The 26,682-nt window shown below is 43.3% G+C and overlaps 4 protein-coding genes across 11 annotated transcripts; 2 read left to right on the top strand and 2 right to left on the bottom strand.

Annotated features, from left to right (window-relative positions):
- Positions 1-13,454: 13,454 nt before the first annotated feature.
- Positions 13,455-14,990, top strand: LOC112185519 (DCC family protein At1g52590, chloroplastic). Its single transcript, XM_024323775.2, has 5 exons — positions 13,455-13,699; positions 13,828-13,885; positions 14,116-14,223; positions 14,549-14,641; positions 14,760-14,990. The coding sequence occupies exons 1-5, from the start codon at positions 13,513-13,515 to the stop codon at positions 14,839-14,841; spliced, it is 528 nt and encodes a 175-aa protein (XP_024179543.1). The 5' UTR covers positions 13,455-13,512; the 3' UTR covers positions 14,842-14,990.
- Positions 14,991-15,019: 29 nt separating this feature from the next.
- LOC112185518 (RHOMBOID-like protein 5) lies at positions 15,020-18,236 on the bottom strand. 8 transcript variants are annotated; one of them, XR_005805624.1, is made up of 6 exons: positions 17,814-18,234; positions 16,979-17,142; positions 16,722-16,888; positions 16,178-16,434; positions 15,950-16,064; positions 15,020-15,255 (listed from the first exon to the last, which is right to left on the bottom strand). XR_005805624.1 is itself a non-coding variant. In XM_040513726.1 (5 exons), the coding sequence occupies exons 1-5, from the start codon at positions 18,107-18,109 to the stop codon at positions 15,242-15,244; spliced, it is 756 nt and encodes a 251-aa protein (XP_040369660.1). In that variant the 5' UTR covers positions 18,110-18,236; the 3' UTR covers positions 15,020-15,241. The 8 variants fall into 8 exon arrangements, 6 of the variants coding, with proteins under 6 accessions (XP_040369660.1, XP_040369657.1, XP_040369656.1 ...); XR_005805625.1 differs by having other exon boundaries at positions 15,213-15,346; XM_040513726.1 differs by lacking the exon at positions 16,178-16,434 and having other exon boundaries at positions 17,814-18,236.
- Positions 18,237-20,274: 2,038 nt separating this feature from the next.
- On the bottom strand, positions 20,275-22,748 carry LOC112191006 (RHOMBOID-like protein 5). The gene is made up of 5 exons (XM_024330535.2): positions 22,326-22,748; positions 21,437-21,597; positions 21,181-21,362; positions 20,804-21,060; positions 20,275-20,674 (listed from the first exon to the last, which is right to left on the bottom strand). The coding sequence occupies exons 1-5, from the start codon at positions 22,598-22,600 to the stop codon at positions 20,596-20,598; spliced, it is 954 nt and encodes a 317-aa protein (XP_024186303.1). The 5' UTR covers positions 22,601-22,748; the 3' UTR covers positions 20,275-20,595.
- A 1,647-nt stretch (positions 22,749-24,395) lies between these two features.
- On the top strand, positions 24,396-26,368 carry LOC112188437 (cytochrome P450 81Q32). Its single transcript, XM_024327553.2, has 2 exons — positions 24,396-25,346; positions 25,513-26,368. The coding sequence occupies exons 1-2, from the start codon at positions 24,411-24,413 to the stop codon at positions 26,134-26,136; spliced, it is 1,560 nt and encodes a 519-aa protein (XP_024183321.1). The 5' UTR covers positions 24,396-24,410; the 3' UTR covers positions 26,137-26,368.
- The last annotated feature ends 314 nt before the right edge of the window (positions 26,369-26,682 follow it).

Here is a 26,682-nt window from a genome sequence, read left to right as displayed (position 1 = left end):
GGAAGTGCTCCATTTCTACGAGTTAGTATATGTGAAGCGCCAAGGCTGCCACGGGCAAGTAAACTTGAGTCGCCGGCAGGGAGCGCCCAAGCTGATCGAGAATCTGAGGGACTCCATGTCCTATTGGCGGGGGACCTTTTGCGTCGCTACCGACGGTTGGGAGTATCACGCTAGGTCTAACGAAGAAGGGCCGTCATTTAGGATTAAGTCTGAGTTCCAACCTATTCGAGGTTGGTGGCCGGTGTCCGCTGAAAATGTTTGGCGTGCTTACATGCTTGAACTTGTGTTCTTACTAACGACGTGTTTTTTTTGTGCAGCGGGACTTCGGTATACGCTGACGCGTGAAGAAGAGTGCCGCGTGGCGAGGATCAGAGGTTGCTGGCGGAACCGAAACCTGCTTGATTTCCGCCTGCTGACTGGTTGGGAGTTATTGGTCGACCTGCGACTAACACGCTCCATTGGTGAGGAGCCTACCCTGTCGTTTTGTTTTACAATTGAATTGTGTCTGACTGGTGGCTGTCTTTCCTCCTTTTTTTTTTTTAGAAACTTCACCGGGCAACAAATCAAGTCGCGACGCATTTGAGAAAGCGATGGATCGGGCGGAGATAGAAAATTTTTTGGAGGCCATGTACGCCGAGGGGCTGGCGGCCCAGCAGACTGTGGTGAACCCGGAGACGTTGGCGTTGAGCCAGTCTGAGGTTCCGGTGGTGATGGCGATGCCGCACCAGTCCCACCTTGGTGAAGATGGTCTGCCTGTGGTGCAGGCGGGGACCCAGACGGCCGGCGGGGATCAGAGGGGAAGTGCTGCGGCCGGGCCTCAGAAGGAGCGGATGCCTGCCCAGAGGCGTGGTCCTCAGGTGGTTCAGCCGGCGGGAGAAGTCATTGTGACGAGGGAGGAACCGCCAGTAAGGGCGACGAGGGCCGCCGCTGGGGGCAGAGGGCGCTGGAGAAAAAGCGCCGGACGGTTGAGTCTCCTGACGAGGAAGAGGGAGAAGAGGTGGAGGTGGTTGGTGCCCGCCGACAGAAGAAGGCCCGCCAAGCTCCTGCAAAAACTGCGGCGGTGGAGGGAGAGGCGCCCGCCGTCAGCGATCTGGACTCCTTCGCCGAGTATGCGCCATTCATGACAGAAGGGGAGCGGGAGTTCCTCTTCCATCTGTGCGAGCGGCTGGGGTTCGGGGGTCTGGCGGGCATATCGCGCCCGACGGCAATTGACCAATCGCCCTTCAGCTCGGCGTTTGGTCAAATATCGGCGGGGTTACACGATATGTTCGTGGCGGCGTCAAAGCAGCCCCGGGTTGAGGAAGAGCTCAAGGGAGAAATCGGGGGTCTCCAGAGGGAGCTGGCGGAGGCCAAGGAGAAATTGGCGGAGCTCGAGCGGGGATTGGTCAAGGCGGAATGTGATTATGCGGACGCCCGCGGCAAGCTAAATGCGGCCATTCGGCGGGATCTGGAGAGGAATGAACATGTCTCCAAGTTGGAGCAGGAGATCGGGCTGCTGCAGGAGAAGATAGCCGCCAAGGACAAGAAGCTCATTATAGTGCAGCGGGAGTCCGCCGAAAGGATGGCCGAACTGAAGCGGCTGGGGGGTGAGGTTACCCGTCTGAGAGCTGAGGGGAGCACCGCTGCGGCCGCTGCTGTTGAAGCATTCAAGCAGTCGGCGGAGTTTAAGAAGACACTGACCGAAGCGGCGAAGTCTGGGGCCCGGGCCAATATAGATATGTTGAAGCGGAAGGGTGCCATTGACTTTGTAAAGGCGTCACAGCCTGACGTGCCGCCGGTCGATAGTGTCCGCGCGGAGACAGAGGTCGTGCCTGCCCCAGCTGTAGGTACTCATTCGGGCAACGGGGAAAGTGGCCCACATCCGACGGAAGGGTCGCAGCAAACTCCCCAGCAGACCCCGTCGGAGGTGTCACGTGCCGGATTTCTGGAGGCACACACCCGGGCCGACGGCACCATAGAGACCCCCAGTCCGACCGCCCGAGGGTCTGATCAAGCGAGCCGATCGGTCGCGCCGCCAGTCGCTGAAGCTGCTGAGGCCGAAGCTAACCGCTGAACCTATCTGTGACCTCAAAAAAAAAAAAATTTTGTGTAGCCGCTGGGGCCCCTTTGTTTGTAAAGAATTTTGTGGAATAAAGTAAATTTCTGACTTTTGGTTTGGTATGATGTGTGTGTAGCATTTTGAGTTATATTTTTCTTTTGTCGATCAATGGAACATTATAGGAATTAAGATTGGTCCAAGTGCACTACGTAGCGGACGGGGTCCGCCGACGATTGCTGGCGTTGCCAGTTGCCCTTGGTGCTAGACTTGGTAACAATGGTTTGAATAATTCCTCGTTTCATTGATGGCTGACTGATCAGCGTACAAAAGTGGGGTAGTACCCGTTGGGTAGCTTCCCTTAGCTAAACATTTGAACAAAAGATTTAGCTAAGTCAAGATGCGCATGGGTAGCGGTTTGACTATTTGTAATAATACCGAAGGTGTTCAGTATTCCAAGGGCGGGCCGACGTGACGCCGTCCTTGTCCATTAAGTAGAAGGTGCCTGGGCTAACGACTTCCACAATTTTGTACGGGCCCTCCCACGTTGGGCGGAGTTTTGTTGGTGGCGGAATGACTTCCTTCATGACCGAGTCCCCCAATTGGAGGTTCCGGGCTCTGACTCTGGCGTTGTAAAAACGTGATACCAGTTGCTTGTTTTGTAGATTGTGTAAATGGGCCTTGAGTCTTTTCTCTTCTAGGAGGTCCCTGTCCAAGTTGACGCCGGCGCTGTTGGTCTCTGGGCAGTAGCCTTCGACTCTAGCGGTAGGTTGAGTAACTTCAATGGGTAAGACAGCTTCTGTGCCGAACATCATACAAAAAGGAGTTTCTCCGGTGGCGGAGGTTGGAGTTGTTCGGATGGCCCACAGGACTTCTGGGAGCCTCTCCGCCCATAAACCCTTGGCGTCGTCGAGCTTCTTTTTTAACAACTTTTTGATTATCTTGTTTGCCGCTTCGACCTGGCCGTTGGTCTGGGGGTGGGCGACAGATGCAAACCTCAACTTGGTGCCTAAGTTGGTGGTGAAGGAGATGAGCTCGTCATTGTTGAACTGTGTGCCGTTGTCTGTGATGATTGTGTGTGGGACACCGTAGCGGCAATAGATATTCTTCCAAAGGAAGTGAATTACCTTGGCGGTAGTTATTGCCGTCAGTGGCTCTGCCTCTATCCACTTGCTGTTGTAATCAATGGCAACAATGATGTATTTGAACTGACCCTTGGCAGTTTGGAACTTTCCCATCAGATCAAGGCCCCACGTGGAATGAATCCATGGGCCCACGATGATTGATAGTGGTTCCGCTGGTGCGTGTGGGAGATCTGCAAACTGTTGGCATTTGTGGCAAGACCTCGAAATCTGCCGAGCGTCATCGCCAAGTGTGGGCCAGAAGTAGCCTTGTCGCATTGTGCGGTTGGTCAGGGATCTGGCGCCCGAGTGGTTTCCGCATTCCCCGCCATGGATTTCAGTTAGGACAACCCTTCCCTCCTCTGGGGTTAGACAGCGGAGGTTAGGATGGGTGAATCCCTGGCGGTAGAGCTTGCCGTGCTGGATGTTGTAGCGGGTTGCTCTCCGTTGGAGCTGTCTTGCCTGGACCTTATCTTCTGGCAACGTTCCGCTGCGCTTATATGCAATGATCTCGTCCATCCAGCTGGGATTGACTTGAACGTTGAAGATTTCCGCCAGGGTCTTTGTGATACTTGGCTTGTCCAGGCACTCCACCCTTGTGTCCGCTGGACTCTGATGTGGTTGGGCGGTTGCCAGTCTCGCCAGTGAATCAGCCTTGGCGTTCTTTTCCCTGGGAATCTGTGTGATTGTATGGAATTTGAACTTTTTTAGCAATGTTTTGACGTACCCCAAATATGCTGCTAATTGCTGGTCCTTGGCTTGGAAGCTGTCGTTGACCTGGTTGACGACTAGTTGGGAGTCGCTGAATATGTTGACGCTGTCAGCTCCTGAGTCAATGGCGAGGAGTAGGCCGGCGATGAGCGCCTCGTACTCCGCGATATTGTTTGAAGCTTTGAAGTTGAATTTCAATGCGTATTATGCGTTCAATCCCCCGGGTCCGGTTAAGATGACTCCGGCGCCGCTGGCCTTGGCACAGGCGGAGCCGTCCACATGTAGGTCCCAATCTGACTGTGGGGGAGTTGCCTCTGTACTGGTTATTATTTCTGTTCCGGGCTTTGTTTGAGTATCGGGTTCCGGCTGGCGCTCAGTAAGTTCAGCGATGAAGTCCGCTACTGCCTGGCCCTTCATGGCGGTTCTTGGCCTGAATTCTATGTCAAATTCGCTGAGTTCAATCGCCCACTTACTGAGGCGCCCCGAGTGTTCAGGGTTTTGCATTACCTGCCTCAGCGGTTGATTGGTTAGCACATGGATCGTGTGAGCCTGGAAATATTGCCGGAGGCGTCTGGCGGCAATGATAAGTGCGAGGGCCAGCCGTTCCAACGGTGAATATCTTGTTTCTGCTCCGTTCATGCCTCTGCCGGGGTAAAATACCGGGAGCTCATCCTGGCCTTCCCGCCGAACAATGGCGCAACTTATTGCTGTTGCCGAGACCGCCAAGTATATGAATAATGTCTCTCCTTGCACAGGAACAGAAAGGAGAGGGACCGCCGCCAGATATTCTTTTAGGCTCTGGAACGCCGCCTGACATTCTGGGTTCCAGTCGATGACCTTCTTGTGAGTTGTTTTGAAGAGTTTGAAGAATGGGGCGCACTTGTCAGTAAGTCGAGAGATGAATCGAGAGAGGGCGGTTAACTTGCCTTGGAGACACTGGACGTCTACCTTATACTTGGGGTCCGACAGGTTAAGGATGGCCTGTACCTTATCTGGGTTAGCCTCGATACCTCGCTCGCTGACGATGTAGCCCAGAAATTTGCTAGCGGTGACTGCAAAGAAACATTTTTCTGGGTTGAGACGCATACCGTAGGCCAGGAGGATGGTTACTATGATCCTGAGGTTTGCCACATGTCCGCTGGCCTTTATGCTCTTAACTAGCATGTCATCCACATAGACCTCGATAATTTTTCCCAGATGCTCAGCGAACATGGCGTTCATCAACCGCTGATAAGTTGCACCGGCGTTCTTCAGACCAAAAGGCATGACATTGTAGCAGTAGAGGCCTTTGTCGGTGGTGAAGGTGGTGCATTCTTGGTCGCTGGGGTGCATTTTGATCTGGTTGTATCCGGAGAAGGCATCCATCATGCTGAGGAGTTCGTGCCCGGCGGTTGCATCGACCAGCTGATCGATACGAGGTAGCGGGAAACTATCCTTTGGGCATGCCTTGTTTAGATTTTTGAAGTCGACGCACATCCGCCACTTGCCGCTGGGCTTTTTCACCATTACCAGATTTGAGATCCACTGAGGGTAGATGACCTGGCGGATGAATCCAATGTCCCGTAGTTTGGCGACCTCCTGTCCGATTGCCCGGTATTTTTCCTCATCAAAAGCCCTCCGCTTCTGTTTGATGGGATAGAAGGAAGGTTTGATGGTCAGCTTATGGGTGATTATTTCAATGGAGATGCCAGGCATGTCAGCATAGGACCATGCAAAGACGGTGGCGTTGTCACGTAGGAATTGAGTGAGTTCTGCCTCTACTTCTGGGTCTAGCTGTGCGCCTATGCGGACTGTCCTTTCGGGATGCTCGTCTGAGATGCAGACGACCTTCAGCGATGTGTCCGGGTTGACCGGCTCCTTCATTACATATTTTTTCTCCTCATCTCTAGGATCCTCAAAGATATTCGGTGGTGGTGGGTCATTACCCACTGTCAGGATTTCATGGCGGCGCGTTGACCGTGCTACAGTTGTTGAATAGCATTCTCGTGCCAGCTGTTGGCTTCCCCTCACGCAGCCTGTGCCGTTGGGCGTGGGGAACTTCATGAGAAGCATGTATCCGACAATGATGCACTTGAGCTTATTAAGCGCTGGTCGACCAATGATGGCGTTGTACGAACTAAAATAGTCGACAATGATGAACTCCGTGTGTACCTCCGCCATACAGGGACTAGTGCCAATAACTAGTCGCATGTAATCCGACCCTAGTGGTTGTGTGATGTCACCGGAGAAGCTGAGCAGTGGCTCGTGATCCTGGAGTAGTTTTCTGTTTCGCTTGAGATGGTCGTAGCAACCGCTGAAGATGACGTTGACAGCGGATCCGCTATCCACCAAGATTCTCCCCACCGAGAATTTGCCAAGAATGGCATCGACCAAGAATGGGTCGTCATGGGGTAAATGCACTCCGCGCTCCTCCTCCTCTGAAAAGGTAATAGGTTCCCAACCTGATTTCGGTAGTTTTGCGGATCTTTCGTAGCGGATGTTGCAAACTTCCTTTGGGTGGTTGGCGCGTTCATAGCGCTTTCTTGCCCTGTGAGACATGTTGGTGATTGGAGCACCGCCATCGATGGTGTTGATGCGGCCCAAGGTCTCGACGTTGGCAATCACTGGTGGTGGTTGGCGCACCTTGAACTGCTCCAACTTGCCGTCACGGTACAAAGTCTCAATGGCCTTTTTGAGAGCATTGCAGCTGTTTGTATTGTGGCCGCTGTCTGCGTGGTATTTGCACCACTTGCCGGTGTTCCTGGGTTTGCCTGTTTTTGGGTACTTTGGAGGGGGTGGCGGTGGGATCTGATCCTTGCACTGATTGTAGATATCTTCATATGAGGCCGTTAGGACCGTGAACACTGCATACCGCTGTGAGGACTCCGTCTGCTTGTTGTTGTTATCCCCATGAGTTGGACGGTTTCCCTTGTAAAAATGCTGCCCCTTCTGCCGCTTGGTTTGGTGGTGGCCCTGCTGCCACTCTCTTTTCTTGTCAGTTGGCGGTGCTGAGGGGGGCTTGTCAGCGGTTTCCTAGTGACTGGAAGATGGTTGTGTTGACCTTGCTGTCGTTGTCGGCGGTGGGGTTTCTCCATATGTAATAAATTCCGCCTGGGCGTGAATGACCGCCTCGCTCATGACGTGGTCGTACGTTGCATTGGGATGGTTGTAATTGAGGTGATAGAGGAACGGTCCCTTGAGGAGTCCCTTCCTGAAGGCCGCCGATGCCATGGTCTTGTCCAGGTCGCGGCATTGAGATGCTGCCGCCCGCCACCTGGTGACAAAGGCCTTCAGTGATTCGTCATCCCCCTGTTTAACGCCGAAAAGCTGACTTATATTGTGATGTCCGGCGGATAGTAAGATGAAGCGGGAGAGGAAAGCATGCGACAGTGCATGGAATGAGCCGACAGACCCTGGCGGACATTCAAAAAACCAGTTCATTGCCTCGCCGTCCAATGTTTCGCTGAATAAATGGCACAAGGTGGCGTCGTCGAAGCCCTTGTTGTTGGTGACCTTCTTGAAGGTGTCCATGTGGACAAATGGATCGGTCATTCCGCCGTACTGTGACATCTTTGGGGTTTTTGCATGTGTCGGTCTGACGGCCTACAGGATCGCGGCGGAAAAGGGGCCGGGTCTGGAAGTAAATAGCGGGTTCCGGGTTGACGTCGGGACACCCGTCTCCGCCCGGATCAACCTCTTCTCCAGTTGGTGCATCCTGTCCAATAGCTGGGTGGTTGCGTTGCCGACGGAATCGGCCTGACTGACCTGCCGAGTTGGCCTGTGCCTAGGCATGGGCGGATCTCCCCCGGTCATTGTCCTGGTATTCGAGCGATTGGTGTGCGGAAGTGATTCCGCCACCTGCTCTGACATTAGTTGAGGTATGGGCGGTGGTCCCCTTCCCGACAACCCAGGGGGGTTCAGCGGTACATGCATTTGTACGACCGGCCCTGGCGCCATAGTGCCGGCGCTGGGTCGACTACGCCTGGTGCTGCGTGACTGCTCGCTCTGTGCCGGGCGGTCGGTGGCCCTCAAAGTGTTTTTTAGTTCCTCAAAACGTGTCATGAGCGCGGCCATCTGTCTCTGGGCCTCGGCCTTCTCCCTGCGCTCCTCCTCACGTTCTCTATTTGCCTTATGAAGATCCGCCAGTGCTATCTCGTACATGGTGACGAGATCCTGGCCTGACGGGCGGCTGCTGCCTGGATTTGCCTCATCGCCGGGGTTGGCTGGGGTTGTGAATAGTGCGCGGTTAACGCCGATCGCGGGGTCGGAGGGTTGGGGAATGGCGGGGAGCTCTGCCTGCTTCTCAGCGTTTCCCCCGCTATCGTTAGCCATGGTGATTGTAGCGGGATGACCTTTTGTTCAAAAGTTTCCCACAGACGGCGCCAATGTTAATGTCTAAAAGTCTAGCGGTAGCTGGACCTTAGTTAACGCTGATCCGGTGGGCGGATCGATACTTGTGTTGTTATAGTAGTTCCCGTTACCTGTCAAGTAAAATACAATGGGCGTCAGAGGGAGACCGCGCTGGGCGGTCTTCAACTCTCCGATGCCTAAGTTAGTCAATGTATTTATGTTGACAAAGTAACAGTAGGTAAGTATTGAATGCGTAATTAATGAGGAGAGAGGAGAGAACTTTTTATATGTGAGGGAGAGACTGATCTTGTCTTTGTTTTCGATGTGGGACTGATATGCTTCAGTTCTCAGTTTCAGAAGCTTCTGACGCTATCTTGGCGTGGCGCGTGGTGGCGCGTCGCCGGCGATCTGGGGGTGGTCCAACGCTGAGGTTATAGCCCGCCTGGCGGTGCGTCTATATGTCATTCCTTTAGTTGGAATTAGTACCTTTGGCGGAACAATGAGCGTGGCTCATTATAGCTAATTATGCTTGCAAATGTACATGTATGTACAAGTAGTTAGGAGGGACTGCCAACTAACTACCTCATGTCATCTGGAAGGGACTGCCAACCAGGTGACGCATCGGAAGGGACTGCCAACCGGGATGCAATTTGGAAGGGACTGCCAACCAGACTATTACCTAGAAGGGACTGCCAACTAGGTAATATACGCATGCGCCGAAGATAGTCTCCTCAATAAACTGAATAGCCTCCTCAATAAACTGGAAACAAACTCTTTCAATTACTTGCTTTCGGAAAGAAACTCGCTATTACTTCAATAAAATATTAAAAATTCACCGAAAGCATAACTCATGATTATCTCGCTAACTCAAATCTCAATATCTCAATAAATCCTCGAAAGCATAAATCAAATACTCTGTAAATAAATAATTGCTTTCGGAAAGAAATCTCAATCTAACTCAAGGCTGATAAGTGCGGAGCTCAAAACTCAATAAATCTCGATAATTCAATAATGCTCAAATATTTGCTAAATCCTTTGTACTCGTATATCATCATAAAAACTGATATTCAAAATTAATAATTCTCATAATATTTTCTGAATCAGTCACTTCCCACAAATCATTTCCCAACTCAATAACTCATAAATAATTAGCTTGAAAATCTATTGAAAGCCCTCGGGAAGGAAATCGACTAAAAATCCCGTAACTCATAGAGCATAATAAATCTCAAGAAATCAAGCTCAAAAAATCATAATACTCAATAATTCAAATAATAAATTAAACCTCAATCGGAAATTAATAATAAACTGCATGCACATTTAATTTAAAATAAATGTCCACTCACTGTACTATTTAGGCGACCACACAAACGGTTTCCTTTGTTGAACAGTAGTTCGGTACGTCGTCCTGTACACAATTATAATTCGTGAATAACAATCCGGAAATTAAATACCATTCCCACATCATATCCTCATAAATCATCTATCCACTTCTTCTTGGATTCAATCCAAACTTTACCACTATTACCAATTCATCGATTAAGTATTCCAAAGCGAAAACAAGGGAAAATATGAAGGTCGGATTCCCATAATCAACACTCGTCTCACTAAATTTCAGAAATTCCTAATCCATAACAAATCACTCCAAAATCCACCAAAATCACATTTACAAATTACTCTACAACAAATATAGGATTTAACTAGCTAAAAAAAAAAACATAATATAAATCACTGTTCATACACCATACTATTCACCGTCGCACTATTCATGCAGTGACACTATTCATGAGGCGGTCAACTCCTCCTCCGGCCACCAAATTTCATCCACAACATCATCTCAACATTTCCAATAACTTACTCAACTGTGACAAAGTCAGAAAATACCTTGAAGTGGCCGAACAATTAAGCACTCCGAAGTACAGTGAAATTTTCCAATTATGCTTTCTTACTCCATGCTTCGATCTGGGTTATGAAACTTGGCGATCATGAAGAGTTGCTTAAGGCGCTTCTAATGGACTTGGGTTTATGACCGGAGCTAGCTGGAAATCGGCGTTGACCAATTTGCTACAGTAAAAATGTTGGCTTCCATCTCCACATTTCCGGCCAAATCGCCGTAAACAACTCCCACATGCATGTTAAGGAGGAGGAGACGAGTCTATCGATGCTCGTAGCTCGCCATTTGGTGGCCTAGAGGTGGTGAAAGAGAGAGTTGCAGAAGAGAGAAAGAGAGAGTTGCAGAAGAGAGACAGAGAGAGCACGGGGGAAGGAGAAAGAAAAGTTACCCGGTCACAGTAACTTTTCAAATTTATACCAATCTACCATTGTAAACAGTAACTTTCATATTTCGCTTATAACTTTCGCATACGAACTCCAATTTTTACGAACCAAGTATGCACACGCTCGGTTTAACGTCCTCTCCGACTTTCATGAAGAAAAGCTTTTCAAATTTTGACCCGAATAAAAACCCAACTTTTACGGCCCCCTAAAATATCGAAACGGAGCCAGAAAGTAAATGTAAATGTCGTTTACCCATCGAATGACTCGTAAACTGGTAAATTTAGGTTCGGGACATTATAGGAATTGTCATGGTATGTCCTCACTATGTCTCATCTCGATCCCTATTAAAGTGACGAGATCACACAAATATACTGCAAACAAGCCTGCAAGGAAGGACGTCCCTACTAGAGGACGTAGCGTCACCCTACACGGAGGTAGGCATGGTGTCAACGCCAAAGAGAGTGGCACTCTGGCGTTACAGGCTATAGCCTCAGCTAGGATGCGTGGGAGGCCCGTAGGTTCGAAGGATGCTTTGGCACACTCCAATCTTTTTATCATCAACACTCAAAATCCGTCTCATGAGAATCTTCCAGGTTAGGGTTATCGTTGGGGGATGCCTCAACTTCAGAACCTATTCCCGAGAATATAAAGCTATATGAAACTTACACTAGTGTACATGAGACGTGGGATAGAAACTCCATCATAATTGATTATGTAGTCGCTCATTTAGTTGCACATGAGTTTGTTGAGTCCGATGATATCGAACCACGCTCCATTGATGAGTGAATGACAACGTAGAGAAATTTGACCTAAATGAAAATATGCGATCCAGGTTAAGATAGATTCTCTAACGAAGAGGAAGGTTTTCTAGCTAGTGATGTCAACACCTCCTAACATAAAACATGTTGACTAATGGGTATTCGTTAGAAATCATAGTGAGAAAAAAATATGGTAATCTCACCTTATGGCGCAAGGCTTCTCATAAAACACCCTGAAATCGACAACGATGAGACATATTCTCTCGTAATAGATGTCATTGCACTCCGCTACCCTGTCAGTTTGGTAGTTTCCGAATAACTGAACATGCAGCTTACAAATGTAGTCACTACGTATCTTGATAGGAATCTAGATACAGAATATACATGAAGGTTCATGGTGAACTTCATTTACCCAAGTCAAGTGGCTCTAGACCACGGAGCGAGTTTACAAAGAGGTTGAAACGCTCGCTAAAATGACTACTTGATTGGGAAGGGATATGCCCACGCATTTCCATAACAAGTTTCGGATTCCATCGCAGTTCATGTTAGACATGATCTTCATTAGAAGCCCTTAAAGAGTTAAGGGAAACCGCTGAACACTTGAAATCTGATTTTGAGATGAAGGATTATGGGAGAACACGATTATATCTCAGTTTGGAACTTGAGCATTGTGTCGATAGATGCTTAGGCATTTTGACAAGGTCAAACCTTCAAGCACCCCCATGATCGTCCGTAATCTTAATCCTGAAAATGACCCTCTTTGTCTGAAGGATGATGACGAAGATGTGCTAGAGGCATAAGTGTCTTACTTGAGTACAATAGGTGCGTTATTGTACTTAGCTCAATACACAGGACCAGACATCTCGTTTGCAGTAAACTTGTTAGCTAAGGTATAGCTCTGCGCCAACGCGACGCCATTTTGATTGGTGTAAAAGATATCTTTCAGTACTTGAGATGTACGATTAATATGGGCTTGCTCTATCCCTACAGAGAGATGATGGATACGGACCCATCACACACTAGGAACGCCGCCAACACTGGCCTGCTTCCTTTATCCCCATCTCAAAACGATATAAGTGTTTTGGAAGGTTTTGCTGATACTGGGTACCTCTCTGACCCACACAAAGGTCGCTCCCAAACTGGTTAAGTGTTCACCATGGGAAAAGACCATGATATCTTGGAGGTCTACAGAACAGACCGTCGCTATATCTTCGAACCATGCAGAGATTATTGCTCTTCACGAAGTAGTTCATGAATATTTATGAATTGGATCCATAATCACGCATGTTCAAACAATTGTGGTTTGAAGTCTACCACAAAATGAGCCTACGATCATTTAGGATAATGCTGTTCGTTTTGAACAAATGAAGCAAGGCTACATCAAAAGCGACAACACCAAGCATAATCAGCAACAACAGACTCTCCTCAAATACGAAAGTGAACTAGGTTCGATCTGAGGATAATGCAGCAGACTTGTTTACTAAGTCATTGCGCAAATCCACGTTCGATAAACATGTGGCAAGAATTGGCTTGCGGAAATTATCTGAACTCCCGTGATCGTAGTCATCAGGGGGAGACGCAGACATCAGGGGGAGATGTCTACATGTTCACCTCGAAACGTGAAGGGTGTGTTGTGCTCTTTTTCCCCTTCGACCGAGGTTATTTTTTTGTCCCACTGGGTTTTTGTTACTCGGCAAGGTTTTTAATGAGGCAACGAGAGAAGCACTACGTTTGGGCAACACAAGGGGGAGTGTTCAAGTAAACCTTAATTTGAGTTTGGCCCAAACTCTAGCTTACTTGCTCTAGTGGTAATAGGATTAAATTAGGAGGATTTAGATTCCTATTCAATGTACGATTATTTTTCTTGTATGATTGAGATTCTATGCATTGTAATCCTCTATATAAAGAGGTTCCTATTATCAATGAAAATACACAGCAAATTCCTCTCAAATTCAGTTTCTCTAAAACATAATAATAATAATAATAATAATAATTAACCGACTCTTGTACCTCGGAATTTGGGAGTTCGGCACTTCGGCTAAGTATTTAATAATATTTTCAGCTTCGCAATCCCACTCCTCAAAATGCTGAAGTGAATACAAAACTCACTTTATAAAAAAATAAATAAATAAATATTAAAAAATAATAGTGGTATAATAACATCCACGTGGTACCAAATTTATGAAGCCACGTAAACCGAGCGCAAAACGAGTGACGCTCCCAAATCTCAGTTTCATATATAACAGCCAGCGGCGGGCGGCGAAGCCAACCATCGTCAGTTTCAATGGCGCTTCTGGTTCCTGGTGGGTTCGTACGAGTAAGGCCACTACGCTTGTCTCCGCCAGCGCACGTTAGACGAAAGCTCACGACTTTTGCTACTGTATCCCCAACCCGAGGAGATTCAGTGGACTGGGTTGAAGCAACTTCAAGCTTCTTTGAAGATGACACGAGGCCCATCATGTTATTTGACGGTACGTAAACCGGATCATTTTAGCACATGATCTCTTTCTCATGCTATCTTGCGCTTGGTGTTAAAGTAACCTCTTTCTTCATTTTGTGTAATGACTGAACATGGTTGGCGAAATATGGTTTTTTACAGGTGTTTGCAACTTGTGTAATGGGGGTGTAAAGTTCGTGCGTGATAATGATCAAAATAGGTTGGATTCTTCTCTTTCTTGTGACTTAACTAGATTCTGATAATGATGATTCTTAAGTTAACAATTTGGGAATTGATGATGCTTCTGTTGGATAGTTTTTTATGGTTTTGTTTGTGTAAGAAACATAGTAAGCTTGTCTAAAATTTTTGGGAGTTTGAATTATTGTGGTAGAATATGAGGTTTAAGTTTTCATGTCATCACATTTATATTTGGTTACTGACTACTAACAGGAGAATGAGATTTGAAGCTCTCCAGAGTGAAGCAGGGAGGAAGCTGCTACGAAGATCGGGAAGAGCTCCTGATGATATATCCAGTGTTGTGCTGGTTGAAAAGGATAGGTATTTACAATGATTAAGCTTTAACCATAACAATAACTTATGTGTTAGTCAACAGCAATTGTGAATAAGCTTTAAGCACAGCAGCATCAATTGAGTTGCATTGTGGAGCTTTCTGATGAAAGGCAGGATCATTCATTGCTTTTGTTTTTTTTTTTCCTTGAAGAAGGCAAAGAAGAAAATGATCTTTTCTTAAATTATTTTTTGGTAAAATACTTTCTGAATTTGATGATTCCAAAACCGGTAACAGTTTCAATATATCATGACCTTTCTGAATTTATTAAAGAATTATATGAATAATATTGAAAGATGAAAAGGTGGATTTCAGATCATTCATCAAGTCAGAAGCTGTTGTGAAGATAATGGAACATATAGACTTACCCTTCCCCCAGCTAGCATTCTTCGTACAGTTTGTACCTCTGTAAGTCCTTCCTCTTTGTTGTATTTGTCGATCTCACACACACACACACATTTTTTTTTTCTTCTCCTTCTTAGATTAGAAACTGATGGGAGAAGCTATACTGTCTGGATGGTTGCAGCTTCATACGGGATTTTGTATATGACAATGTTGCAAACAATCGTTACACAGTTTTTGGTCGCTCAGAGTCGTGTGAGATATAGAAATTATAATACTTGATCCTCCTTACTAAAGGTCTGTATATTGGCAAGTGGAGATCTAAAATATCTGATGACTCCTAATCTTGTAACTTATATTTTGCTTACATTGAAATAGAACAAAATTCCTAAAGTTATCTAATGAAGTTTCTCAAGTTGATTGATATAAAATTCGGATATAATAAGTCTTCCAGAAGTACAGTTTTCATATGAATTAGGAGGGTAAGTCATCTTCGACAACAATGCTGGCATTGTTTTTTCCAAATGCAGAAAAATACTGAAACAGAAATTACAGAACTTGTCTACATTGCTATCTTCACTTAGAAAATAGCAATTGCCTTCATCTACTCTTTATCCTAGAAGATTCCTGCTGTCTTTGCTAATAGTCTTTCCTTCCATGATAAAATCACATATTTGGTCCTGGTTTTGCATGCAAACCCGCAAGTATGTTTCAAATATTTCATTTCTATTGGGGTCATACCATATAGGTACATGTGTCTTTCTCGATGCCCTGTTTACCATCTTGAAGTTTAGGGTAAAACTCGAATTATGCTCATTAAAAAGTAAAAAAGTCATCTCCTCAAAGATACAACAATGTTGTAAAAATTGTTAAAGATGAGAAAGAATAAATAGTTCTTCATTAATAACTGAGAGTATATGCATGTGGTATAAATTTATGATTCCAAACACATATGCATGATACAAATTGCAGATTTCAATTAAGTCATACACCAATGACAATGAGCTAATTGCAGAATTTGAATAAGAAATACTGAAATAACGTTTGAGTCATAAAACTTCAATGTAAGTGATGTTTCAAGTATTGTAATTTCCTACATCTGATGGAGCCATATGAACTCCAGTATACCATGCCAAAGCATATTCAAATTTTGTAGTAGCTTCTAGTTCTCTGGTTTTTGAGATGTATGCAAATCATATACATACACTTACATCTGAATATTGACAGGTATACAATCATAAATCGGCAATAAGTTCACTTTAGATATGTGTGTGTGTTTCATGTGTTTGTTTGACATTCCTGATATAAGGAAGTATAGTTTGCAGTGTTTCTTTTTTCTCTTTTCGAGTGTTGTTATAGTTTGTGGTGCTATACCTGCAATTCTTGAGGAACTAGCAGGTGAACTCTCAAGAATGTCTCGATTTCTTGAAATCAAGGCAGATTTTTCATTGGTGGAACACCATATAGCTTGCCAAAGGCATATGTATATCTGCAAAAGTAAAAGAAAGAAAGATCTATCAGAGAATTGAGGGTGATTACTTTTTAGTTTGTATTCTTCAATAAATTGTAAAAAAGAAATGAAGAAACAAAAAAGATACTTACCCAAGAACTAAGATAATAGTAGCAGTGATTCCTAGAACATATTGATACCACTTGTGCCTAGATTTAAGTTTGCCATTATAGGAACTTGGAATGTACTTGCGGCTTACATATCCAAATTGAGGGCGAACAAGAAGAACAAAGCCAAAGAAAAATCCGGCGAGGAATCCTCCTACATGAGCTGAACTGTCCACCTTAGGTATAAAACCTAATGCCAAATTCACGGCAATGACGCTGACGAGTATGAGGAGCGCTATGCACTGAATAAGAAAGTTAGATCTAAGATACGTCCATCATGGATATGTTCTAAGATTATAGCTAATTTTGATCATGCACTTATATTATCCTATTCCGATATTGTGGTTGTGAGGAAACTATGTTGTTATGTGGTTTAGGTTCAAGTATTTTGGAGTTAGGGTTTAGTATGCCTGAAATGACATAGTTTTGGACATGAGCACAATATTCACATAAAATGGTAGCAGTGGATCTTTTTTAGCTTACTAGCTGAGAGTCACTGAAAACAAGAGAGAGGAAAAACAAAGGTTACCTTCTTTGTATAGATTGTCCAGTTTGTAAAAAGCTCAGATAGCATGGCTCCCAACAATCCAAAAAGTGCCCCAGATGCGCCAACTGATACGCTAGATTCTTTTCCATGATTTGTAGATGCTAAGCTTCCAGCTAAGCCAGAAAGTACGTAGAGGGGTCCTATTCTGACTGCCAAAATGCAAACAGTTGAGAACAGTTAGTGTGCGTTGATCATGTTAAAACTGAGTTGACAGACTTTTTTTAAATCTAAGCTCTTACTGAAACCGAATTCCTGCTCAAGCCGGATTCCTATGAATAGAAGGCTTAACATGTTAACAACCAGATGAACAACTCCAGCATGAAGCCACATGCAAGACAAGAGGCGCCATCCTTCCCCGTCGTCCACCACCAAGTTCCGTTCAAGGGCACCTAGCTTTTGCAGACTGCAAAGAGTAGCAATTGGATTAAGTTTGGATGTTTCGGTGTGACACTGATTGTGCAAAAGACTAACTAATGAATAGAAATGAATTTTGCAGCTCAGTAGAACACCCCGACCCATTGTCTATGTGTGACTCGTGGTTGAAAAGGTGATGTCCCCTGCACTATGGGGGTATAATGGTTCATGGGCAAAGTAAAAAGTTGTCTATTTTATCTGTAGAGTTCTACAGGATTGCATACCTAAAAGTGTATCAATGTACAGGGTAGAACATAATGTTTGAATGAATGGCAAGAAGATGGTTGTGCCTCAGAATCTGATTGGTGCCAATTTCCCTTCCACTTACAATAAACTACATTTGTAAGTCTTTCAAGTTGATCCCTTTCGAGTTGTAACCAATTCAGAAGTTAGTAAAGGGTATGAATTTAATGGGCAGGATTAGAACTGGTCATAGTTTGAATCTTCCAAGGTAACCTAGCCTAGAAAGTAAAAGGACAAATTGGCATTTTTTTTATTCAATTTTTGTTTTTGTTTTCTTTTTTTTCCTAACAGTTGATTATATCCTCAAAACTACCAATCGAACGAACTTTTGAAATCCCATTTTGACATAAAATTACATTACAGTGAAGAAAATAGAACCGGAAAATAAAAATCTTAAGGGGAGAGAGGAATTGTTACGTGAGTGCAGAAGGACCAAGGAGGATGTTTTCTTTGAAGGGTTGGAAAGAGAACCTCTTCAAGAAAGGCAAAACGCACCGAGGATGATTCTCTTGAGACGGGCAGTCGTTGATATACATGGTGATGATGAACATGATGAGATTGGCTGAAAATATGACTGGCACGAGCCACGGAAACCATGGCTTCTCTGGTGGGGGGCAAATTTGTGGCGGAGGTGGTCGACTCCTGTGCCGCCTCTTCTCTTGCCCCCTTTCTGGCCCCTTTTCGACGTCGGAGTATGGCATTCCCTTCCCCATCTCGGCCACGGGGATTGAGGAAGAGGTACACACTGCACCGACAAGATGCTAATGTGCACCAGGTTGTAAGGGAGGGAGATAGGTGTCCTTGGGTGGCAAGGAACGAATTTTTCTGGGTTGAGGCGGTTAAGTTGGGTACTTTACCTGATAATAGATGTGAGGAAATTACTTGATGATCCTTGAAAATAAACAAACATGGTACCAAACCCTTATTAAAATTAAAAAAAAAAATTATATTAAAATTACTAGCAACTGAAAAAGGTTTCAGTTTAGTTACATAAGTTTGGATTTGTTTCATTTACAGTGGGACAAGGCCGTGTGCCACACTTGATTGCTCAAAATAGAATCTAAGCTTATTAATTCTTGACAGATTTAGAATCTAATTAAGCTTATCAATTCTTGACAGATTTTAAGTAACATTATGAATCTGGGATCTTCCAACAAATTGCAGATGCAGTTTGTAGTGGAAGGCGGACACGACACGGTGTAAATTAAATGACTAGTTAATATGACAGCGTGAAGTAAATTTTTATAATTGTAGATCATTTGTTACATGGAGTGGTTTGTATTTTGTGTATTTCAATATTTTGTTACTAAACTCTGCGCATTAGCCGTTAGCTTCTACAACAAGTTTCAGATTCCCAAACCACACATAGCTCGACCAGTTGATTAGCTGTTGATTTGTTCATTTTAGAATATTTGTATTTTGGTTCTGGTTTCTCCAAGTAATCTCTCCTACTACAACCAGAAACCGGTTTCTCTAAGTAATCTACATGACTACATTCGATCTGTTTTACTTTGCGCTATTGTTAACAAGGATTCACAGTAGGTGTACTGCAGGGATGTGTTGGGTTCTACCGTTCTACCCGTGGTCTAACAGTTCCACACACCTTAAGGTAATTTGCTTTCAACTAGAGGTCAAGATCATTGCATTGTGATACAATCGACAATTCTCCCACTAGCTGAACGTATTAAGCTAGCCTTGTTAATATGGCCAATTAACAGCAACTGAAATCTTGAGTCATGCAGGCATGGAGTTTTTAGGAGTTGGATGCTAAAGGCCAAGCAATAGACCTTTTTCATCTTCAGTTTTTAGTAAAATATAAGAATGACTTGGAGAATATTGGGCTATACTACATGAACACCGCGTACGGTAGGTATTCTGGTTGTAGATGAGTTGTTGAACAAATTGCGCAGGGATGAGAAGGTTTGAATGGTAAGAACATTGAAAAGACTGCATTTAGGACTCTTCATGACCACTACCATTCACTTATTTACCCAACGCCCCAGCCACATTTGAGATCGATCAAGTGGCATGATTAACATTTCGAGGCTCAATTTGAGGCAGTTCATAACTTCATATTAATCTTCGAATCAGATGGTTTAAACTTGTTTTCTGCCTTGAATACTAGATGCACTTTGCTTCACTGGTGAGCTCGATCTACATATTTTCAATGATATCAAGTTACAATCGATATGTCTCTTCCCCATTTTAGCTGGTCAATGTCAGTAGACAAGCCAACATATATAGCGGTAAATTCTCATTGCGTCTTTGGCATTCAAGAGGACGTGCCCTTCGGATTGGGTTATTCACCCTCCCCCCTTGAGTACTCTCCCAACCTCCCCCTTGAGGAGTCTCCTGTATCTTTTGGTGGTCTTTCTTGTTTTCCTTTCTTCTTTGTTCTCTATTTCGCATGTTCCATGTTTTAGTGTCAAAAATTTGAGGCAGTTCGCTCTAGTAATTTATTCAGTCTATAGATCAACAGTGCTACTTGCAAATTGCCCTATCCTATGGTTGTAGGCTTGTAGCAACAGACATTTTATGCAGCAACATCAATTGCTCATCAAGATGTCAAAAGATTTATTTATTTTATTTTTTTTCTATTTTATACGGAAATATGTTTTTGTCACTAACTGAATAGTTTATAAACATTAGAAAACTTAATAGTTCCTACTACACGTACATACACATGGCAAGTGCAGATCTGGTGCTGAACCTTGATTTCAGTCTAACTTTTAGTACTTTTTTTTTTATCCATGAGAAAAATAACATTTCATTTAATTTACAGAAGTCCCATTTTTTTTTTTTTTGGTGGTAGCTACTTTTTGTTGTGGGATCATCATATAAGGCTTTGTCAACACAAGCACGGCTTAATCCAGAAAGCTGAGAAAATTCTGAAACCTCAAGAAACAGCTTGCCATGAATACGTTTTCAATAAATACTAATTCTAGCAACCATCCACGAAGTGCTCATCTTTCTTTACTCCCCCAAAACCATCCTCTGTCATATGTATTACATCTGCGCATTCTCAAGATACATCCATACCCCAGAAAAAAATTTAGTTGAATCTTCATGTGCATGTGCTTCATAAATACGTTTTGGGTATAGAAGCAAGTATAGTTTCTGGTGTAAGTTATACTTGCAGAACAGGACAGTTGAGCCTTCAAGAAGGTTTTGTTTGTACAATTTTCACTAAAGACGTAGCTCAATAATTGTTGACGGGATTCGGCAACTTCTCTTTAATTTCCTTAATGTTAAATAGCTTACCGAAGCCAGCCGCAAATCTGCAAATTAATACAAGATAAACAAATTTGTCAACCAATGCAAGTTAGTTAAGCTAAACCTCTTTAGGCTAGGCTGTGCATATATTCTTCAATAAATGGCAAAAATAGAAAAACAAATGAGCAACTTACAGAGCAATTGATCCGACAAGACCTACAATCGCTAGGAAATATTGACAGAAGTTGTGCCTTGGTGTACGTTTGACTTCATGGTATGCTGGAATAAACTTGCTGCTTATATATCCAAACTGAGGCTTGATGAAAAAAACAAAACCGAGGAAGAACCCAGCTACAAAACCTCCTATATGACCTGACATGTCCATTTTCAGTAGAAATCCAAGGGCCACGTTCAAGACAAGATTGAGAACGAGTATCATGATCGATGAGCACTGAATAGGACAAGTCAATGGAAGTATGAAACGACGCAGTTTTGGACATAATTGCAATATCAATTCAGAAAACATAAGTAGAAGATTCGATGTTTAGCTAGGAGAGGTTTCTCTATTTACCTTATCATCATAGATTGTCCAGTTTGTGATCAGCTCAGAAAGGGAGGCTCCACACAATCCAAAAATTGCCCCAGATGCGCCAGCTGACACAGCATGTGATGCCAAGTCTTGTTTAATAATACGAAGACAAGACGCTACACTTCCGCCCAACCCAGCAAGCACATACACAAACACAAATCTATCTGCAGCCAAAATGAAACAGTAAGAACATGAATAAACTAGAATTGAATATACGGAATTAGTTTCTAGCCCTTACGATATCCAAAGTCGCGCTCAAGTCGGAGTCCAACGAAATCAAGGCTGAGTATGTTGAAAATTAAATGAATAACTCCAGCATGAAGCCACATGCAAGAGAAAAGGCGCCACGATTCACCTTTCACAACTAGTTGCTGATCGAGGCCTCCTAATTTCTTAATACTGCGAAAAATAGCATTATATCAAGGTTTGGGATGCATTCCTGACTGGACTAACTATAAAGTTGGATGTGCTAGTTTGTTACACAACCACCAGCACCATCATGCATGTATTCACATATAAAGGTTTGGATGGCTTTAACAAGGTTCTGCTACTGTGTTAACTAACCACCCATTGCATAGACAAAGTATTGATGTGTTTCATATTTGGGGTTCGGTTGTGGATGAGCTGATTGGATCAATGTTGATTTTCAGGAGTTCTCTAAGCCTCTAGTTTTCCTTCGATCATTATAATTTGCTGCAACGCTGAGGCTGTTCATTACTTCAATGATATCAGTAATCTATTTTATCAGATATGTTCTCCATAAATTTCTGATCACTTATGATTAGAATTAACGTACATTCAGTGGATCTGTTAAAATAATTTTATGGTCTTAATCTCACCTTTTGATCTTAAATCCAATGTAATTGAAATTTCATAGTTATAGATCATCAATTCTCAAACTCCACCTGCTCCTTCCAAAACAACTAATTGAAGTCAATACATGGTAAAACTGATTCTATCTTTTCAAAAGCCATCTCAATTTCACCATATTATATATCCTCTGGGTGGAAACACCAGGAAAATTATATTGAAATCATAATAAGCAAAAGAAAAAGGGGAACAAAAAGAACATAAAGGTACACAAAATGGAAATATTGAGCTAGATCAGAGAGACGAAAAATCCTTACGTTTCTGCGGAAGGACCAATCCATTTGACTTCTTTGAAGGGTTCGAATGAGAACCTGCCAAAAGGATCACCTAACATACACTGATCCCTTGGGTGTCTAGATGGGCAATTGTTCTTATACATTTCGTACACAAACATTCCAAGATTAACCAAGCATATGAGAGGCACAAGCCACGGAGAGTATCGCCTTGGGGGTGGTGGCAAGGGCGGTGGGGCGTAAAACTGTGGCGGGGGTGGTGGATAATACAGTGGAGGCGGACCTGGTGGATAATACATATCTTTGGATGTTAATCCGTATATGCGGGCCGGCCACAAGGAGGAATAGGTACACACTGCACCAGCGCTGTTTCTGCGATGGTGGCAGATGCAAAATATGCACCAAGTTGTAGGGGGGAAAGAGAAGGGCGAGATATAAGTTTTGGGGGGCAAGGAACGAGTCTTGTTTGGTTGTTAGCTAGTTAAATGTTCCCGCTAAATAGCTCTGTGGATATTACCTAATTGGCCTTTTAGCTATTTCATTCTTACTAGATTAACATGCTGATTTGGTAATTACTTGAAAAACACATTCTGTAATCCTGCAGTACAGTTGTTTGAATCACATTATCACATTACAATTTAACAGAGTACAACATATATACTATATATAGTACGCGAATAAAACACGCACTTACATGTTTCTTAAAAATACTTTCATACTTCGTATTTTTAAAAGAGACTAGTGAAATTTCTCAAATTTTTGGAGCCATAATTTTTACCTTTGTTTTTGTATTTTGTTAAACAAAAATGAATATTTTAAAATTAAAAATATTTTATCAAATTTTTCGACAAATTATTTAATGAAATACCCGATTAATACGGGTACGTAGTTTTCACGTACTAAACAAATTGTGTATTTTACTAACTATGGTAATCTTTAATATGTATGTAGTACTTTCATATTTCAGAATATATGACATGCATGTTGCATTAATTACATATTCAATTTGAAGATGGATGCTTAACTCTGTGAAGGAGTGAACAAAACAGAAAAAAATAGTCTTTTATATAAACTTACGAGTTTTATTTCATTCATCCATGGCCAGCCTTGAGGAGGTTTTTTTCATTTCATCTAGGGTCAGCCTTAAGAGGCGCAGCCTAAGGCGGCCACCTCAAGCCACCGACCTTCGGTGGGCCTCAGGCAATTTGTTTTAGTTGCCCGTTAACAAGAGTGATTCTTTGGTTAGAAATTTGGCCTTCTTATGTCTATTGTTAGTGATATGCATGTAATTGATTCTCTTGTTCAAGACATGAGTTTTTCTGTTTAGAGATGGAGGTAAAATCACAACCTACCTTTCAATTCCTTAGTGGTTTCTCCTTAAAAAAAAATTAATAAAATAAAAAATAATATAAAAAATAATAATAAAAAAGTGAAAAAAAAAAATATATATATATATATAGATATATATATATTTAATTTATGTAATAAAAAAAATTAATCTAATATTTATAGATACTCCTTTAGTGAGGAAATTAACTGAATGACTAATAGTTATATATATGTTCAGTTTGACAATGGTATTTTTGTTGTATGCCTTGCATTAGTTGGCTGAAAATGACATGCTACAACAGTCACTGCAAGATGGGCGGTTTAGCTGGTTTTTTTCTTAATGGAATAGAGAATCTTATATGTAGTGGACTAAATCTATGTCGACTGTATGTGCTAGCTAGCTAATTTAATGTATGCATGTGAAATACTTAATCTAAGGTCTTGTGTCGATTCTTAATTTATTTGCTTTTAATAAATCATCCGACCCTTAAAGGTATGTAAGATCTTAATTATTGTACATGAATCTGTAGTACAGCATCATTTGAAAGGTACCACTAATAATAGAAAAATACAATATACTGGATATCTGATCTCATCACTGACGATACTCGGAGAATTTTTGGAATGAAAACGATAGTCTTCATTAGCGTGGACCTAACACAAAGATAAGCAGTCTAGAAAAGGAAAAAATATTATATACCTATACATATATAGTGAAGTTGCAGTCCACATATATATTCTTGAAGTTGCAGCTAGAGAAACAATTCGATCATTTCAGTCATGGAAGAATATTATTTCTGGTTCATGAGCTTGGGTTTTTTCTTCATTCTGCTCGTCTCCAAGTTCACAACACAAAAGTACTACTGGGCAAGTAACCATAGAAAAGTACTCCCACCAAGCCCACCTTCTATACCAATTATAGGTCATCTTCATTTGCTCAGAAACAAAAAGGAACCACTTCACCGGACTTTCCACAAACTCTCTAAGAAATATGGTCAAGTCTTATTTCTCCGATTGGGAGTTCGGAACCTGCTTGTGATCTCTTCACCTTCTGCGGTTGAAGAATGCTTTACAAAGAACGATGTCATCTTTGCAAACCGTCCACGCTCCCTTGCCGGCAAACATCTCAACTACAACTACAAATCACTACTTTGGGCTCCGTACGGTGATTATTGGCGCACCCTCCGTCGCCTTACCACCTTAGAGCTCTTCTCCGCAAAGCAACTCACCATGCTCATGAATTTTCGGAAGGAGGAAGTCCGTGTTTTGCTCAAGGAACTGTTTGAAGACTGCGGTGGAAGTACTAGTGGGAATTGGGCAAAGGTGGAGTTGAGACCGAGGTTGAAGAAGCTGAGTTTCAACGTCATGATGAAGATGATAGCGGGGAAGAGGTATTATAGTGAAGATGGAGCCGAGGAGGAAGCGAGCAGCTTTAGGGAGTTGATAAAGGAGCTGAAGGAGATCCATGGGATTTCAAATCTTAATGATTTCTTCCCGGTTCTTCAAGTGGTGGATTTTCAAGGGGTGGAGAAGAGGATGATGAAATTGATGAAGAAGATGGACCGATTTTTTCAAAACCTTATCGACGAGCACCGGAGGGTGAGGAGTGATGGAGTCTGCATTGAGAGTAAGCCAACTTTGATCGATATAATGCTATCTTTGCAACAGACAGATCCTGAGTTTTACACAGACGAAACCATGAAAGGTGTTATAACCGTAAGTTTTATAGTAATATAACAAGGGTTTCCTGTTCTCTAACATGGATTTTCGTTTTAGTATTCCATTTCTTCTCTTTGTGTGATATTTTCATTACCAATATTTTTCTCTTTATTGTGTTATTTTCATAAATTCATTACAATTAAATATTTGCAAATGTGTGCAGTCAATTATACGTGCTGGGACTGAATCTGCATCCACGGCCGTGGAGTGGTCAATGTCAGTTCTTCTCAACCATCCAGATGAAATGAAAAAGGCTAGAGCAGAAATAGAAGCTAATGTTGGATTGGAACGACCCTTAGATGAAGCAGATCTGCCTAAACTAGAATACCTACAGAAAATATACACCGAGGCAATAAGGTTATATCCACCTGCGCCACTTCTTGTGCCGCGCGAGTCATCGGAGGAATGCACGATCAATGGTTTCCACGTGCCTCGTGGCACACAGTTATTGGTCAATGCTTGGAGCATTCATAGGGATCCTGAACTGTGGGAGAATCCAACAGAATTTATGCCATATCGATTTGGAAGCGGCAAGACTGGTGGTACTGAAGGGTTTAAGATGATTCCTTTTGGTGTTGGGAGACGAGCTTGTTCTGGAGCTCCTCTCGGGAAAAGATTGATGGGACTGATACTGGGCGCCCTGATTCAATGCTTTGAATGGGAGAAAATAGATGGGAAAGAAATTGACATGGCAGAAGGACTAGGACAAGCCATGGCTAAAGCTGAGCCCTTCGAGGCATTATGCAAACCTCGCCAAGACACCATCAGCTTTCTCTCTACATTATGATCGAGTTGGGTAATATTATTAGCTGATTAAGCTAGCAATTGTAACTCGATCAGGCATGGTACGTGTTATCTCCTATGAATAGTAGTCACGCACTGTCACTATGGATAGATATTGAAATAGAATCGCATGGCAACGCAGCATGGGATTAGTACTCTTTGAAATCAATAATGACTTTGAAACTGGATCAAAGTATAACATAGATACATACGTGTGTGAGTGGGTGTGTGTGTTTTCAATTTAGTTGCACTGTATGGATATATGTGTGTTCTCAATGGACTCGGATCCTCTCCTAACCACGTTTCTCTCCTAACCCTCATTTCTCTCCTACCTAAGCTTCTAACCAGATGAAGACACGTGGAAAATTTTACATCCAATGGTTAAACTCTTCTTAAATTCTAATTTTACAATACCACCCTTTCCACAGTTTTTGTCCTACTCGATCTCTCCACTCCTCCCTCCCTCTTATCTCCTTCCTCCTCCTTCCTCCCTCTTCCCGTCACTCCAACTCTGTACTTCTTTATCCATGCTTAACAATTCAACCCCGAC

This window comes from Rosa chinensis, chromosome 2 (assembly GCF_002994745.2).
Source record: "Rosa chinensis cultivar Old Blush chromosome 2, RchiOBHm-V2, whole genome shotgun sequence".
NCBI classification, from domain to species: domain Eukaryota; kingdom Viridiplantae; phylum Streptophyta; class Magnoliopsida; order Rosales; family Rosaceae; genus Rosa; species Rosa chinensis.
The sequence above is the reverse complement of the archived record's forward strand: the minus strand, read 5'-3'. Positions and strand labels throughout refer to the sequence as shown.

Bases quoted from the DNA above. Each gene is read 5' to 3' on its own strand.
- LOC112188437 (XM_024327553.2), top strand. From the start codon at position 24,411: ATGGAAGAATATTATTTCTGGTTCATGAGCTTGGGTTTTTTCTTCATT. The intron at 25,347-25,512 runs GTAAGTTTTATA...AAATGTGTGCAG, and splicing joins CCATGAAAGGTGTTATAACC to TCAATTATACGTGCTGGGAC.
- LOC112185519 (XM_024323775.2), top strand. From the start codon at position 13,513: ATGGCGCTTCTGGTTCCTGGTGGGTTCGTACGAGTAAGGCCACTACGC. The intron at 13,700-13,827 runs GTACGTAAACCG...GGTTTTTTACAG, and splicing joins GCCCATCATGTTATTTGACG to GTGTTTGCAACTTGTGTAAT. The intron at 14,224-14,548 runs GTATTTACAATG...GGTGGATTTCAG, and splicing joins GTGCTGGTTGAAAAGGATAG to ATCATTCATCAAGTCAGAAG.
- LOC112191006 (XM_024330535.2), bottom strand. From the start codon at position 22,600: ATGTATTATCCACCAGGTCCGCCTCCACTGTATTATCCACCACCCCCG. The intron at 21,363-21,436 runs GTAAGGGCTAGA...TTTTGGCTGCAG, and splicing joins TGAGCGCGACTTTGGATATC to ATAGATTTGTGTTTGTGTAT. The intron at 20,675-20,803 runs GTAAGTTGCTCA...ATTAATTTGCAG, and splicing joins CTTGTCGGATCAATTGCTCT to ATTTGCGGCTGGCTTCGGTA.
- LOC112185518 (XM_024323774.2), bottom strand. From the start codon at position 18,109: ATGGGGAAGGGAATGCCATACTCCGACGTCGAAAAGGGGCCAGAAAGG. The intron at 16,889-16,978 runs GTAAGAGCTTAG...GCATTTTGGCAG, and splicing joins TGAGCAGGAATTCGGTTTCA to TCAGAATAGGACCCCTCTAC. The intron at 16,435-16,721 runs GTAACCTTTGTT...TTTCTTATTCAG, and splicing joins GGACAATCTATACAAAGAAG to TGCATAGCGCTCCTCATACT.